General features: G+C 40.9%; 2 protein-coding genes across 2 annotated transcripts in view; one reads left to right on the forward strand and one right to left on the reverse strand.

Moving 5' to 3' along the window:
• CEBPZ (CCAAT enhancer binding protein zeta) overlaps positions 1–17,062 on the forward strand; it is a 406,976-nt gene that overhangs the window by 227,259 nt on the left and 162,655 nt on the right. The window lies entirely within an intron of this gene.
• QPCT (glutaminyl-peptide cyclotransferase) overlaps positions 11,436–17,062 on the reverse strand; it is a 29,301-nt gene continuing 23,674 nt past the window's right edge. The window contains exons 5-7 of the mRNA XM_050753387.1: positions 14,859–14,958; positions 12,282–12,398; positions 11,436–12,076 (exon numbers count right to left, since the gene is read on the reverse strand). Of these exons, the coding sequence (XP_050609344.1) occupies positions 11,931–12,076; positions 12,282–12,398; positions 14,859–14,958 (363 nt within the window). The 3' untranslated portion in view covers positions 11,436–11,930. The remainder of the gene's footprint in view (positions 12,077–12,281; positions 12,399–14,858; positions 14,959–17,062) is intronic.

A 17,062-nucleotide genomic window follows, 5' to 3' on the forward strand; every position in this document is an offset into this window, starting at 1 on the left:
GACATAGTCCTTGCCCTCATGAAACCTACAATTTGATCATGAAAACAGGCCGCCCCTCCCATAGTAAAATAATATTATAATGACAAGTCGTGATAAGGATAAAGAAAGAAATGAGCAGAGTGCTGAGATAGAAATATACAGGAAGGACCTATTTTGGATAACGGGATGTGAGGAACAACCTCTGTGAGAAGGCCAAGAAAGAGACAGCAATGTACATCGGAACTAAAGGAGAATCCCATGTGGAGGATAAGGATGTCCAGAAGCCTCCCTATGGCAAGGGAGAGCTTAGTAAGTTCAAGGAACAAAAGAGGGCCATGGGGTTGCAGCCAATAGAGGGAGGGAAAGAGTGGTGGAATGTTGAGTTTCTGGGCCAGGTATGGTGGCTCACGCCTATAATCCCAGCACTTTCGGAGGCCGAGGCAGGTGGATCACCAAGGTGAGAAGTTTGAGACCAGCCTGGCCAACATGGTGAAACCCCGTCTCTACTAAAATTAGAAAAAAATTAGACGGTCATGATGGTTGACATCTGTAATCCCAGCTATTCAGGAGGCTAAGACAGGAGAATTGCTTGAACCTGGGTGGTGGAGGTTGCAGTGAGCCGAGATCATGCCACTGCACTCCAGTCTGGGCAACAGGGTGAGACTCCGTCTCAAAAAAAAAAAAAAAGAAGAAAATTGTTGAGTTTCTGAGTGGGAAGGGCCTTGTAGGCCATAGTAAGCCATAGTAAGGACTTCATATTCTCAGTGCAGTGAAAAACCATCAGAGTGTTTTACGCAGCATAGCAATGAGACCTGATTAATGTGTTTAAAACATTTCTCTGACTATTGCATGAAGTCTAGAATGGAGCAGGGTGGAATGCTGCAGGGAGTCCAACTGGGAGGCTGTTGCATATCACAGGTGAGAGAGGAGGAAGCAGAAGCAAGATCAAGAGCAGACTCAAAGCAAGGTGTCAAAGGATTGCCACAGATGAGTGGGACTTACCAGGTGACTTACAAGTGAATCATCCTGGCTTCAGTGAATCATCCTGGCTTAAGGTCCAGGATTAGGAAAGACAAGTTTCCTCATCGCAAAGTTTATTCGACAAGTATTTAACACACATCTACCATGTTCCAAGTACTAGGCTGGTCATTGAGGATACAACCGTAGATGAAACCATGTCCCTACTCTTCTTCTGGGCTCACATTCTAGAGAGAAGAGAGAGATAACACACAAATAAGCAAACAGATAACAGTGCCCTAGAAATCAGAGCCTGAAACAAAAGCTCATGGCTAAGACTTTATGAGAGAAGGTGCAATTTAGGGGGAGTAAAAGTGAAGGAAAGTAGGAAGTGAGACAGGAAAGGAAGAATAGCAAATACAAGGGGTATGTTACCAAGATGGCTAGCTTTGCAACAAATACAACTTGTTTCTCCATCTCCATCTCTTCCAGAGAGGTCAAATAAAATCACTGCATCTCAAAACAATCCACTGGAGGGAGGAAGGGTAAGCGATTAACCCTCGGTCTCTTCCTATCTCCCTCTTTTCATTGATTTGTCTACTGTGCAGGACATTAACTGTATGTATTTCTGGGTTGTGCCACTGGCTGCAGGACAGCTGCTGGGGAAAGCAGAGCTTTGTCGAGTCAGACCTCAGTGCTGCAGCTCCTGCAGCTCCGACCAAAGATAAGTCTAACCCTCCTCTCTGGGGGAAGAAGCAGCAATCTGTGGCAGTATGGATGAAGTGATTGACAGTGGTGGCTTTACGGCATAAGTTGTCACTAAGATCTCTCCAGGATGGAAAATGGGCAAGCCCAGGGGACAGGATGAAGGGGATGAGGGAAGGCCCCTCCAATGACGTATTAGTTGAGCAAAGCCTTGGCTGGAATGTGGGCACATCCCACGCAAATATCTAGGAGAAAGCCTTCCAGGCAGAGGAACAGCGCATAGAAAGGCACTAATTCAGGACTGTGCTCAGCTTGTTTGGGAAAAGCCAGGAGGCCAGTGTGGCCGGGAGAAGTGACGTAGGAAGAGAGCTAGAAAGATGGAGGAGCCTGGTCACATGGGACCTTGTCAGCCATAGGAATGACACTGAATCCTATTCTGAGAGAAAAGAAAAGCCATTTCAGAGCTGTAATATGACCTGATTGCAATTTTGTTTTTTTGAGACAGAGTCTCGCTGTGTTGCCCAGGCTGGAGTACAGTGGTGTGATCTCAGCTCATTGCAACCTCCACCGCTTGGGTTCAAGCAATTCTCCTGCCTCAGCCTCCCGAGTAGCTGGGATTACAGGTGGCACCACCATGCCCAGCTAATTTTTGTATTTTTAGTAGAGACAACGTTTTGCCATGTTGGCCAAGCTGGTCTCAAACTCCTGACGTCAGGTGATCAGCCCACCTATGCATCCCAAAGTCCTGGGATTACAGGCATGAGCCACCACACCCAGCCCCTGATTCCAATTTAAAAGGATTGTTCTAGCCCCTGTAAGAGGAGACTGCAGAAGCAAGGTGGAGCAGGGGAACCCAGGAAGATATGATAGTGGCTTGACCCAGAGTGGGAGCGTTGCTCAAAGGGGACAGATTCAGGGTACAAAGGAGAGCCTATAGAACTTGATAATGTCCTGAGCTGAGAAAGAAGAGTCAGTACCTGGCTTAAAAAGTGTCCATGTACTAATGTAGGAAGAATAAGATTTGGGAGGATGCATGGAACTGTGAGTTCAGTTTTGCATTTCATCATTCAAGGTGTCTTCGGGACACCCCAGTGGAGATGTTTGGAGTTTGGGGAGAGATTGAGACTGGAGATACTAATTTGGAAGTTACCTGCACGTAATCTTCGAACCATAAGGTCGGATGTGATCAGCTGGGAAGTGAGTACAGCTGGAGAAGAGGTCCAAGAACAAAACCCCAGAATATTCTGATTTTTAAGAGTCAGAAAGACAAAAAAAGACACACAGCAAGGGAGACAGAAGGAGAGACTTGTAAGGTAGGAGAACCAGGTGAAAGTGGTAACCTAGAACCCAAGGAGTGAGTGATCCACCAAGTCACTGCCTCTGAGAACTGAGTGAAAAGAGACTGGAGATTAGATCGGAGCTCCAAGCTAAGGTCTGCAGAGCACCAGGTTACAGGGAGGTGCTGAAAAGTCCCAGCTGCAGTGGGTCAGGGTGAGTGTGCTGGGGGTTTGGATCAGGTTTCGCCAATGAAGTTCCAGGCCACTCTCCTTTCTTCAACCAGATCTGCACTGCTTTTATCTTTGGAGTTTTCATGTGAGATATCCTTCAAAGAAAGGACTCTACTACTTAAAATACAAAAACTTTGAAAACTGTTGGAGTACATTCTACCACTGGGAAAGAGACAAAAACGTGGACAGGGACCATCTGTGCAGTGCAGCCCCAAGGAAAATCTAAAACCGAGGGTGAAAACCATAGAGTAGATCAAGCTTGTCCAACCCACAGCCCACAGGTGGCATGAGACCCAGGACGGCTTTGAAACCGTCCAACACAAGACCATGAACTTTCTTAAAACATAATGGGCGCCAGGTGCGGTGGCTCACGCCTGTAATCCCAGCACTTTGGGAGGCCGAGGCGGGCGGATCACAAGGTCAGGAGATGGAGACCATCCTGGCTAACATGGTGAAACCCCGTCTCTACTAAAAATACAAAAAAATTAGCCGGGCGCGATGGCGGGCGCCTGTAGTCCCAGCTACTCGGGAGGCTGAGGCAGGAGAATGGCGGGATCCCGGGAGGCGGAGCTTGCAGTGAGCCGAGATCACGCCATTGCACTCCAGCCTGGGGAACACAGCGAGACTCCGTCTCAAAAAAAAAAAAAAAAACAAAAAAAAAAACATAATGGGCTGGCTGCAGTGGCTCACACCTGTAATCCCAGTACTTTGGGAGGCTGAGATGGGCGGATCACCTGAGGTCAGGATTTCAAGACCAGCATGGCCAATATGGCGAAATCCTATCTCTACTAAAAATATAAAAATTAGCTGGGTGGTGCACGCCTGTAATCCCAGCTACTCGGGAGGCTGAGGCAAGAGAATCACTTGAACCAGGGAGGCAGAGGTTGCAGTGTGCTGAGATTGTGCCACTGCACTCCTGCCTCAGCAACAGGCAACAGAGGAAGACCACATCTTAAAAAAAACAACACATACACACAGATACACCATGGGACATTTTTGCAATTCCTTTAAGTTCACCAGCTATCATTAGCATTTGCATATTTTAGGTGTGGCCCAACACAACTCTTCATCTTCCACTGTGGCCCAGGGAAGCCAAAAGATTGGACTTCCCTGGAGTAGATTGTTTATAAGGTCTGTTTCAACCTTAAAATACTTGGATTCTACTCTCTTGGTCCCAGCCGCTGAACAACCACCTCAGTTCAGACTCCACCTCATGGTGTGGCCTGATAATGACCTTGATGGAGACCAGTGACCTGGCTGGTCATATTGGCCTGATAACATTTATCAGGTCACATTGGCCTGATAACATTTATCGGCCTCTGAGGAATGGTGTAAGAAGCTTATATTTGATCAAAGTGCTGCCTTGAACTCTGACTTTGAAGAGAACTGCTGGACTGAAATGTTCACGGTGAGTCAACAAACCCTTCCTTCCTTCTGCCGACCTCATCTTCATCCGCTTCAAGGTGGGCCTGGCCTCAGGCCGTGTCTGGACAAGGTCTTGTCCATGACTGCCAGCCTCTGGTAACAGAGAAGCTTACTTGTCCTGGTCAATTCCTAAGTAACCTACATTTTTCTTGGTTTCCTACATATTGTAATCCCCCTGCCTTCTATCAAGGTGAAGTGTTAACAAGTTTAAATATCCGAAGATGCTCTTCCTTCCTTGGATGAAACATTCTAAGCTCTATCAACTTGTTTATAGGTCTGGGGAAATACAATGATCCTGAAGAAAACCTGAGCTTATGTGAAGCAACTTTGTTTTCCTTTGACAAACTCCCATTTCCAACACCAGAATCGAACTGCAAGGAAATGAAGCATAAACAGCTGAATTTACAAATCTTCTAATTCTGATTTTTTTATTTTTGTTTTTGAGACAAAGTCTTGTCCTGTGGCCCAGGCTGGAGTGCAATGGTGTGATTATAGCTCACTGCAGCCTCGAACTCCTGGTCTCAAGTGATCCTCCCACCTCAGCCTCCCAAGTAGCTGGGACTACAGGCAAGAGTCACCATGCCCAGCTACTTTTTAAATGTTTGTTAAGATGGGATCTTGCTATGTTGCCCAGGCTGGTCTCCAACTCCTGGCCTAAACGATCCTCCCACCTTGGCTTCCCAAAGTGCTGGAATTATAGGCATAAGCCACCATTCCCAGCCTAATTCATATTTTTAAGCAGGAAGCATAGTCTACCTTATAACTCCTATGCTCTTCTTCCAAAACCTTTACCCTGTAGTTTATGAACTGCGATGAAGGACCAAGTACATCTCCATTCTAACAGCACATTATAATGTCCACACAATATATAAATAAAAGAAAAGCAAGCCGGTCATGAAGGCTCACACCTGTAAATCCAGCACTTTCAGAGGCCACGGTGGGGGGATCACTTGAGGCCAGGAGTTCAAGACCAGCCTGGCCGACATGGTGAAACCCCATCTCTACCAAAAATATAAAAATTAGCCAGGTGGTGGTGGCACACGCCTGTAATTCCAGCTACTTGGGAGGCTGAGGCAGGAGAATCACTTGAACCTGGGAGGCAGAGGTTGCAGAGAACCGAGATCACGCCACTGCACTCCAGCCTGGGCAACAGAGTGAGACTCCATCTCAAAAAAAATAAAAATAAATAAAGAAAGGCAATGTGGTACCATGACTTAGGATCTTACATAAGTCACCCATCTCGCTTACCTACTGTAATGGACATTTGTTGCTCTCGCTTGTACAGCACTCTTTTTCTGGATCTTCCTTTGGACAACCACCTCCTCCCTGCCTTCATTCCTGTGGTTTGGTGAAGCTGACACTTCTCCCAGCTTTAGGGAGGGGCATGAGCCCACAGGCCAAAGTCAATCAATGCATTCCATCCACCAGCGCAGAGACTAAGTCAGCAAAGGTCCCAGAGCCCCACTTGGGCCAATGGCGTCAGGTCAGGGACTTTGTGGAACTCTTGCTCAGAGGACAGGTACTCTTCTTGCATTGAAACTGGAGTTACGGGGGTATGAACCTGGGGCTACTAACAGCCATCTTGCCCCCAGAAGGAAGCATTTACCTAAGTTTAATGCATACTCAGAGGAGGGCAGAGCAAATAGATAAGAGACAGGGTTCTGGGGTCAACTGTGTCTGAAGTCAGAGACGTGAAATAAATTTCATTTTTTGCTCAGGTAAGTTTGAATTTTCTGTCACTTGCAAACCAAGGGAATCTTAAGTGATCCATCGTCTCTGGATCTTGATAGCTAAACCTTTAAAATGAGAATGTTGAAAACTAGTCAGTGCTGTGGAGGCACCATTGGCATTTGGGGTGAGACAATTCTCTAGTGTGCAAACTGTCCTGAACCTTCATTTTTTGCCCCTGACAACTAAATTCCAGAAGCACCCCTCAGTCTTCATGACAAACAAACATTCACCACCCATTCCACTACATAAGCACAGAAATTCACACACACACACACACACACACACACACACACACACATACACATATATATTTTCAAATGCCCCCTAGGGGGTAGCTGAAAACCAGTAAGCCAGTGAAGTAGAAAATCTCTAAGGTCCCTTCTAATCAAGCTGAAATCAGCCATGTCATGTATCAAAAATTAAGTTCCCTAGAGTCTAGTCTAAGCATCAGCTGAGAATAATTGAAAGCCTGTGTTCACTTATTTGTAAAATGAGGACACTAATATACAGCTCTATGGGTAAACCTGTGAAAGGATGATCACAACCAGTTACTTGATATGGAATCATTCTAACATAACCTAAAATGGAGCTTTAACATTCTCAAGGAAAATATCCTAAGTGCTTTTGAATACCATTGTTGCTTATAATTTTCCTCATTAAATAAAGTTTTAAAACTGAAATTTTAAAGTGATCTTTTCCTAACATTAATTCATCTATTCGTAAAGGATTAAAATCACTTATAAAGCTACTCACTGTAGCCAGCGTTTTTCTAGACCTCTCAATAACATCTCCATCAAGAGCAGTTGGCTTGGAGGAGGGGTTCATTTTTACAAAGAAACGGGGTTTATCACTTCCCAAGTGTTACTACAAGGATGACTAGAGAACAACAGTGAAATTGATGGCTGGTAGTTAGCTATGCTCATTTACTTCTCCACGCCAATCTCTTAGCTCGTGTAACTTACTACATGTCATTCTTTGTCAGCCAAAACCACAAATGTTAAGTCCATGAGTACCAAGGACCTCCTGTACCACACAGTGCTCAGTAAATGTAAGAGAATAAAGTTTCCAGTGCTGCTTATAATTTATGAGTTTTTAAATCTATTTTCATATTACCTTTGTAACCTTTGTGAATTTGGGGTTTTTGTTTTGTTTTGTTTTTGCTTTTTTGCTTTAAGCCATGCTATTTTCCCTTCTTGGCAATTGTGTGCTCTTAATGTTAATTCTCAAACAAATGGTCTAAACTCTTCACTGGCAGATTCAGATATGTCAGGAGAGTGGGCGCTGTTCCATGTGTTGCCTTTGAAATATGAGCACAATAAGATGACTTCACATTGCGTGCGTACACCAACCAAATTCCGGCTGAGGAATACAGCCATGACACAAGCCAGTCCTTTCATCCCAGCTCTCTATAAAACTGTCATAAATTATTGCTGCTGGATGTATTGCCAAGAGCCTGGGGCCAATGTTCATGTGTACGAGCATTTGAGGGGTATCCTATGCCACCCTACTGGCTCAGCCAGCTAACAACCTTTTCTCTCCACCTCAGCCCCTTGGAACACAGCAGTAGCTTTACACTATGCTATCTGCCCCTTGCAACAAAGCAGTAACTATTTGAGGGATGGAAAAGATGTACCATAAAAGACACAGAAGCGATAGACGAAAGGGAAGTAAGGGGAGGCAGTTAAACCACTTCAAAACCACTTTTAGAATTTCAGGCTGCGTAAAAAGTGGCCCTGAAACTGAGAGTGAAACCTCAATCTTTCGTTCATTCATCTTTGAAGCCAAAAGTTAGGGGGAGGCTGGCCCTGAAAGCACAGCCCCATGACTTAAGATGAATAGCAAATTTAAATAATTTCCCCCAAATTTTCTACATTAGCTTTGCTTTAACTTACTGCAGCTGTCCTGAATAGTCTCCCTCATCTTCTCTTTATTTCTTCTATTCCCCTCTCCCACCTTCGTTCCTCAGATTCAGGTCTTGCACAGAAACTGAGCCTTGATTTTCCGCAGAATATACTGTGACCAAGCCTCCTGCAGGGCTGTCTGTACATTAATGAAATGGAAGCGTCTTGAATCGTGTCCATCGTCCCTCCTTTACACAAAGTAATCACCTCCAGCTGGGCCAAGTTGATTGAGGAAACGTTCAGTTTTCACATGATTTTGCTGCAGCACCATAATGAATGTATTTCTTTGATGGAAGAAAGAAGCTTCATGAAATAAACTGCTTAAGGATTTGAAGTTGGAGCTGAAAACATGGGCTTTATTCTTAATGACAATTGCTTTGCCATCTAAAACATTTCTCCATTTTGAAGGATCTGTCTTTTCTCTTCCAGCCACAACCCTCAAGCTACAATAACAGGCTCATGATTTTTTTTAGATGCCAAGGTTATGAATACTCTTTTTTGAATATTTTCCTTTGAACTCGTTTCTCTTGAAGAAGAAAAATAGCCCTACGTATTGCAGGGTTGACAGTAATAGACAAAACATACAAATTGTTCTCTTAGGGCCGTAAAATGCTCCAAAATGCACATAGAAAAATTCCAAATGCAACCTGATGTTTATGGAGCACTGTCTTTGCAGCTATAATTTTTAAAAAGTAATATTTCTGACTGGCATGAATTATACAGAGCATATTTCAGAGATTAATATCAGGTTAATGCTTTAAAATGTCTCCGTTTATGACATCATGGCTGCTTTTCCCTTATCAGTGCAAACTCTTAGTGAGTAGAATTTGAGGATATGTCTTTTCAAAGGAAGAAAACCTTCACTGAATTAAGCTGCTTATGGTTTTATTTTTTCTTTTATCCCATTTCAACACATCCACCAACCTCCTCTAAAAATAATTGAACTAATGTGAACTCAACAGATTATAGTAGATCTCTTATTAATTTCATTTTGCCTCCAAATGAGTTTATCATTTAGACTTACAATCATGTATGCAGTACTGTCAACTAATGTTTAGGTTCCTCATTAAAACTTCATTTCATTGTGTTTTAATATCCTCAGTCTGTTAGACCATTTCTTTTCTCATGTTAAAAAAAAAAAAAAATGTGTTTTCCCTGAACTCTTTTCAAATGTTTTCTCTCATCCAAAAAATTAATCCAGAAAACTCAGCTCTTTTAATCCTGCTTTGTGGCTTAGATACTTTAGCCCAGAACCACTTGCGTTGATTTGTATATGCCCACGCTTATGCAAAAATAGCCTTCGCTATGGCAGAGTAATCATTCTGCATGGAAATTATGTGTCTCTGAAGCCTAAGTTGTCAGGTGAATCGTGGCAGCAATGACCTAAGACTGCATCCCCAGTTTGAAATGACCTATAAAAATTTCAAGATACAACTATTGCTTTGCATTTGGCATCAGGAATATTCTGCATAGTTCTTTTCATGTAAAGGGGCAACATTCTAGAGCAGTTCCCAAGCATAAGCTTTAGAGCTAGACTTCTTGGGTACAAATCCCACTATGACCGCTTACTAGTTATGTAATATTGGAGAATACACTTAATTACTCTGAGCCTCATAAAGTAAGTTTACAAATACCACCTACCTCACACGATTGTTGTGGGGATTAAGTTAGTAAAACATATAAAGCACATGTGACTGTCTGGCACAGAGTTAGCACTCAGTAAGTGTTAGCTCTGAATATCATTAATTCACAGAGGCATGACATTCCTTTACATGACTTTAGAAGGACATGCATGACTTTGGAAGGACATTTGGAAAATAAAAAGGAATCCTAGAAAAATCTAATTCTATAAAATTTACCAACGTGAAACTATAGACAGGTAATGTTATATATAAATATATATAAATGTAATATATATATATTTATATATAAATGTTATATATAGCATAAAATATATCTAAGTATGCATACATAATTCTCGCTATATTCTTCTATATAATTTGCATAGTCAAATAGATGAAATTGTTTTTATCCTTTTCTTACCTGAAAACTATGTTTTAGCAAGTAAATTACTTCCCCAATGACTTCCATTGTCACTTGGCACATTAATTCACTGAGTATTTACTAAATGTCTTGTCTGAACAGGGAACACACAGAACACAGTGGCCCCAACTAACTTCATCTGTATGCCAGGAACAATTTCCTAATTATTTAATTGATCAAGTTTGTATTTCTAGATAATTGTTTCCTGTAGCTAAAGACAACTTGTGAATGCCTATGTATTTCCAGAAAAAAATGCTCTAAGTAACTAACCAAACTGAATACCATAATCTACCTAAACAAAAATTGTCACAACTACTGCTGTACTACTGTGTTACCTTAATATTGACTCTAGAGTTCACATTCAGCAGTCTTTTTCTGTCCTCACCTCAATCCAAAACCAAAACAGCAAATATATGCCTAGTAATTACATCGTTTAACAGGAAAAAACAGGTAATAAAAAAATTGTAATATAGTTTGATTATACCTTTATAAGAAAAATCTGCATTTAAGAAATGTGAGGAGACTGGATGCAGTGGCTCATTCCTGTAATCCCAGCACTTTGGGAGGCCAAGACAGGAAGATTGCTTGAGCCCAGGAGTTCAAGACCAGCTTGGGCAATATGGAGAAACCACATACATACAAAAATGCCAAAAAAAACTAGCCAGGCAAAAAAATTAGCTAGGTGGTGCACGCCTGTAGTCCCAACCACTCGTCGGGCGGAGCTGAGAGGATCGCTTGAGCCCAGGAGGTCAAGGCTGCAGTGAGCCATGATATCATGCCACTGCACTCCAGCCTGGGCAACAGAGTGAGACCCTGTCTCAAAAAAAAAAAAAAAGAAAGAAAGAAAGAAAGAAAGGAAAGAAAGAAAGAAAGAAAGAAAGAAAGAAAGAAAGGAAGGAAGGAGGAAGGAAGGAAGGAAGGAAGGAAGGAAAGGAAGGAAGGAAGGAAGGAAGGAAGGAAGGAAGGAAGGAAGAAAGAAAAGAAAAAGGAAAAACTAAAAAGCGAACTAATGGCAATTCTGTCAATATAATGGGATTATAGTTTTCTTGTTTTCTCCATTTTCCAAAATTTTTGTTATTGACTATTATTTGCACAATGAGAACGTTAAATTTGCAAAACCCTACAAAAATTGGACACGCATTAAATTATATCATTCTTCTTTTGTATAAAAAAAGACATCACAACATAGCACTTAATTCTGATTTTAATTTCTATAAAATTAACCCTACAAAGATTTCTCAAAGAAATCTGAGAGCCTTCAAACTATATCTTTGTTTTGCATTACGTGTAATAGATTCCCACATATGAAAAATCATAAAATGAAGGCTACATTTTCCAACCACTATTTAAGTACTATTTAGAAGACTATGATTGAATAAATGAACCTGATTTTGCCTCATCATGTTTATCTAAAAGCGTTTTTGAAAGATATTTATTTTCCATTTTCTTTACACAGTCCCTCTTTTTCAATCTGTAAATAAAAATTAATGAGCAATTTAGGACACAATATCACAACATAATTATTCTATAATTGATCTGATAACCAAAGACACATAAGAATAGGATGATCTACAGGATAGATGTTTCCACACAGCATTTGTCTGAAATCAGATTATTTTAAATGATGCCTTGACTTTTGAATTCGATTCTAGAACCAGTTATCATAAACTAAATCAGAGTATTACAAATGAAGATATTCCAACACAAAGACTTGTAGGATTTTGTTTAGATTGTCAATGGTTGATTCATCCAAATTTTCTTCATTGTCATCCATGGTGTGCCAGACTTCAGGGAAAGGAGATGGTATCAGATGCAGAATTGGAACACCTATTAAGAAAGATCCAACTTGTAACAATGTACATTACTCCAGTGAGTAAACTAGAAAGTGTCATTCTTCAAGCAGAGGGAGCTCTGTACCATATAAAGACAGCTGATAATTCATCATCATCTGTGTACTTTCTCATATCCCACCGTTGTACTCCAAAATCAGGCTGTGCGCACACACACGCACTCACACACGCACACACATTACCTCTTCTTAAAAATGGAATATGGTCATCCTGAATCACACCTCCATAACTGTAATTCTGGAAATACCGCCTCTCCAAAGAGTGATCCTTGAGCAAACCCAATTCATGAAGTTCATGTTCTGTAGATGACAATTATACAATAGATGAACAACTATTTTTATCTGATCAAGACTCATAATGTAATCTTATTTCAGGAGTTTGAAATCTTAGCACATGAGTCCACAATTTTTAAAAGATTATGCAACAGCAAGCATGGCCACACCCATGACAATAAACATCTGGGTTGAACAGGGGTGTGTACATTTTGAGCAGGAAGAGAGAAGAGTCACATGTGGCTCTAAACTTACAGGTGAGAACTTCCTTAGAGGTAGAAACTCAACAGAACCATGGAGAGACAGAGAATGAAAAAAACAGAGGACAGCTGGGTGGAAGGGGAGAACACAGGTGCAGATGTAAATGCTTCTAGGTCCAAGATGCTGCATGAAGAATGACTTAGATGAGATATGGAGCTTAAAGGGGAATACTCAAACAGAGTAGCGATGAAGTGTATCAAGTGGCCACTCTATGGGAAAGGGATACCTAGTGTGACCTACATCAGTGGTTCTCAAAGTGTGATGTCTGACCAGCAACATCAGCAACACCTAGGAACTTGTCAGAAATGGAAATTATCTGGTCCCACCTCAGACTTACAGAAATGCTGGGGTTGGAGTCCAGCAATCTGTGTTATAAGAAGCCCTCCAGGTGATTCTGATCCACTTTAAAATTTGAGAAACACCGGCCTACATAAGTCACGTATTGTATGTCACAAGATGACAAGAGATCACGTGAATGTTATAAGACAACCAAATGAACCTTCCTAGGATAGCTTTTTTTAATTGCTAAATTTAAAGGGTAAAAAATAAACCAACTAGTAATCAATCATACGTAATATGATTCTAGGAACATTGGGAAAGCCCTAACCACCACCAAAAACAATATTCTTGTCTGTTTATTGGTATTTATAATTCCTTTACCATGAGACACAACTTTTTCTTATACAACTAGAAATATGGTTTGAAAAGTAAATACCAATAGGAGGGGCAGTACAATGCGTTAAAATTGCATGAAGGTGCAAGTTATTGGCATAAGTTCATTCTGGTACAGGAAATAATAAAAGTGCACAAAATCCTTGAAAGAAAGCCAATCTCAGTTTCTTGAGCCTACCATCAAAGTAAGGAAAACATGCTGCAAGGAAGAAGCCCAAGAAGTTTATATTAATAACACCATTATAGTCATTCTTTCAAACTAGGAAATGAAATTTGCCGATGATGTGCATCTGAAGTTCAGGTAGAAGTTTCTCTAAGATTCTAGACAAATTCTTTACTCATGGCAAAAGTGTGAGTTATGATGGCAGTGTTTTCTCCACTGCTTAGAAGTAATACAAATCTATCTTGCTCCAAGAAGTTTGTGTGGCTAATAAGGAATTTCTAGCATGAAATTCTTGCCTTCAAAGCAGTCCCCTGGGCTGGAATCTACAATAAAGATCAATCTAATTTTCATCTTTCCCTGATGCCTGAAGAGTTTTGTTTTGTTTTGTGCAGGGTGGAAGTACAAAGGTAAGAAGTCATTCTCCTTTTCTTTCTCCAAACCCCAAGCCCCTCGCTTCCGCCAAAGATGCGTAAGTTTTCTAGGACTGGCCTGGCCTGACCTGGACTGGCCTAGTCTACTCCCATTTTTTTGACTCTAAATCTTGAAGGATCTGGCTTTCTCTTCATCCTGATCTCTTACTTCTTTGGAAAATTGGCGGAGACTGTACTAGATTTAAAGGAAAATAATATCTGGATAAGGAAGAAAATAGAAGATGGCAAAGACAGATGGAAAAGAAAAACTGAAGAATATATTTTGATATCATTATAAGGACATCATATTCATCATTAGCCAACATGCTTTGTTGAGTAAAGTTTCCTCCTGAAATGCATTCTACATGCTTCAAACAGGACTCTGGGAAAATATTTTCAAACCATTTTTCAGGATGTGCAAACATGAAATGTAGTATTTTATGTTTCCATTTGAAAATACATTTTCATGCAGGAAAATAAACTGGGCTTACTACAAAGATGAAAATAGTAAACAACTAATCAATAAAGTAAGAATAAAAGCCAATAAAGTATATTATACATTTAAATCATACATTTAAATTACAATTTTTTTTTCTTTTTTTTGAGATGGAGCCTCACCCTGTCACCCAGGCTGGAGTGCAATGGCACCATCTTGGCTCACTGCAACCTCCACTTCCAAGGTTCAAGTGATTCTCATGCCTCAGCCTATCAAGTAGCTGGGATTACAGGTGCCCGCCACCACACCCCAGCTGATTTTATTGAAACCCCGTCTCTACTAAACATGAAACCCCCATTTCATGTTGGCCAGGCTCGTCTCGAACTCCTGACCCTAGCTGATCTGCGTGCCTTGGCCTCCCAAAGTGCTAGGATTATAGACGTGAGTCACTGTGCCCGGCCAAATTGTAAATTTTGAATTTTAAAATGTAGTATCTGTCAGTAGGAAGGAATTATGTTTTATTCATTAATAACAGTGGTGCTTACCAATTGCCTGAAGTCTTTCAAACCATCTGGCTGAGTTCGGAAAAAAATTGGGAAACATTGGATTTGGAGCTCCAATCAAATCCAATAAGACCAATAAATCCTAAGGAAGAAAAAGTAATGTTTAATCACCATCGCCAAAACACATTTTATATTCATCGATAGGGAAATACAATCAGCTAGAATTAACTGCATTTTAGTAATTGAGAATAATATGGGAAGCTATATAAATGAACAAAAGATTTACTAACATTTTATGCTAATTGTTTTGGAGAACTCTTTCAATCATGCTTATGCAATGTGGACAAATAGCAAAGTATTATTTGTGTATGTAATTCCAAAAGGATATCACTAAGGATAAATTAGAAAGAAGACATTTGAATAAATATTTTGTGGACTTTAAAAGCATACATTTATTTTCAGAAAAGAGTCCTAGCCTGTCTGATCTTCTATTCCACTCTGTGTAGTCATTTTATCCTTAATCTGTAATGATAAAACTCCCAAAGGAAGGCACTTGCATAGTAATTATTTATTGATCAAGTAGTATCTAAGAAAAATTCCTTGTACAAGAGCTATATAACATTGTGTCTCTGGATCTCCATTTCCCTGTGTATCAAATAAGAAGCTCAAACTAGCTGATCTCTAAAACTTCCTTCTGATTATAGCTCTCTATCATCTCATCACGAGGACTCTCTGAAGACTACTTACTAGATTAAGACCTCCTGATTTACCTAAGTAAAATAATGTGTGGATAAATATTTAGCATACATCCTAACACATAGTAGATAAATATTTTCAGAGTTTGTGATCCTAACGACATAGTATGAATAAATTCATAAATGAAAATTCAATATATTTGTTGTAAGAAAAAATAGGCTTGTTTGAAATAGGAACATATTCACAAGGTTGGATAATCTATTAAGGGTCTGTTTCTGGAAAATAATGATCTTCATCAACAAATTTATTTATCAGTCCAAATATATGAATCACTGTGGCTTCATATATTTGGACTGATAAATAAATAACTTTGTTCTGCTACTGATCAACCAGGCCTCTTCTCTTGTGAATATGTTCTGAATGCTTTTTGGGGACTTGGGCACAAGTGAATGAATGAGATGCTGACCACATTCCCCTGGCCCATTAGGAGCTGCCAATGGATAACAGGAGGGAGCAAATGCCAACAGGAGGTGTGTTAGGGTCATAGAGGACATAGAATGTGGCCATTTGGACTTTTATAGGGTGAAGGTCAGTGACAGGTCAATGGGTAGGAATGAGTAGGGGTGCTGGGAATAAGCTATCAGTTCACAGATGGGGTGAGCTTCAGGGAGGGATGAAGGCACCGGGGAGAGTGAAGTCTCAAGGGTAGCATGAGGTTCCAAGTTGGGGTTAGTGAAGATGTGGGGACAGAATGAAGATCAAATATGGGAAGAGAGTCAGAGTCAGGAGAGGATGCAGGGGCCGGGGGAGGGATTAGGGATGGAGTGTGGGCCCAGGAATGGGGGTGAAAATGAGGCTGTGTGTTGCACCCATTACTTAGTAATAATAGCAGGGTTTTAAGGCAGCATCAAAATATCCCCACCCCCATGTCAAAAATGCCACATCAAAACCAACACATCAAACTGTCATAGTCACACTGGAGTCACGGTAATGCTTTGAAGTCACAAGGAAATTCTTCACCCCCACCCCTCTTGTATTCCATTTCCCAAAGCCCCATGTTCTTGAGACTTATAAAGACCTCAAAGAAGGGGTTTGCTCTCTCCACCTCCACACAGTACTGGGGGAATGGGCTCCCATTGGGCCCAAGTGAATCTGATGCTCCTGTAATCTAATTTTTTACATCATTTTATCATTTTAATTAAGCTCAGTCAAACATGGCTTCAAACGAGCAATCTACCTTCCTTTCTTTCTTTCTTTCTTTCTTCTTTCTTTCTTTTCTTTCTCTCTCTCTTTCTCTCTCTCTCTTTCTTTCTTTCTTTTTTAAATAGGGTCTCCCTCTGTCACCCAGGCTGGAGTGCAATGGAGCAATGATAGCTCACTGCAGCCTCAAACTCCTGGGCTCAAACAATCCTCCTGCCTTAGCCTCTTGAGTAGCTTAAGATTACAGGCATACACAACCACACCCAGCTAATTATTTTATTTGTTGTAGAGATGAAGTCCCCTTATGTTGCCCAGTCTGGTCTCAAACTCCTGGGCTCAAGTGATCCTCC

This window comes from Macaca thibetana, chromosome 13 (genome assembly GCF_024542745.1).
Source record: "Macaca thibetana thibetana isolate TM-01 chromosome 13, ASM2454274v1, whole genome shotgun sequence".
Taxonomy (NCBI): Eukaryota; Metazoa; Chordata; class Mammalia; order Primates; family Cercopithecidae; genus Macaca; species Macaca thibetana.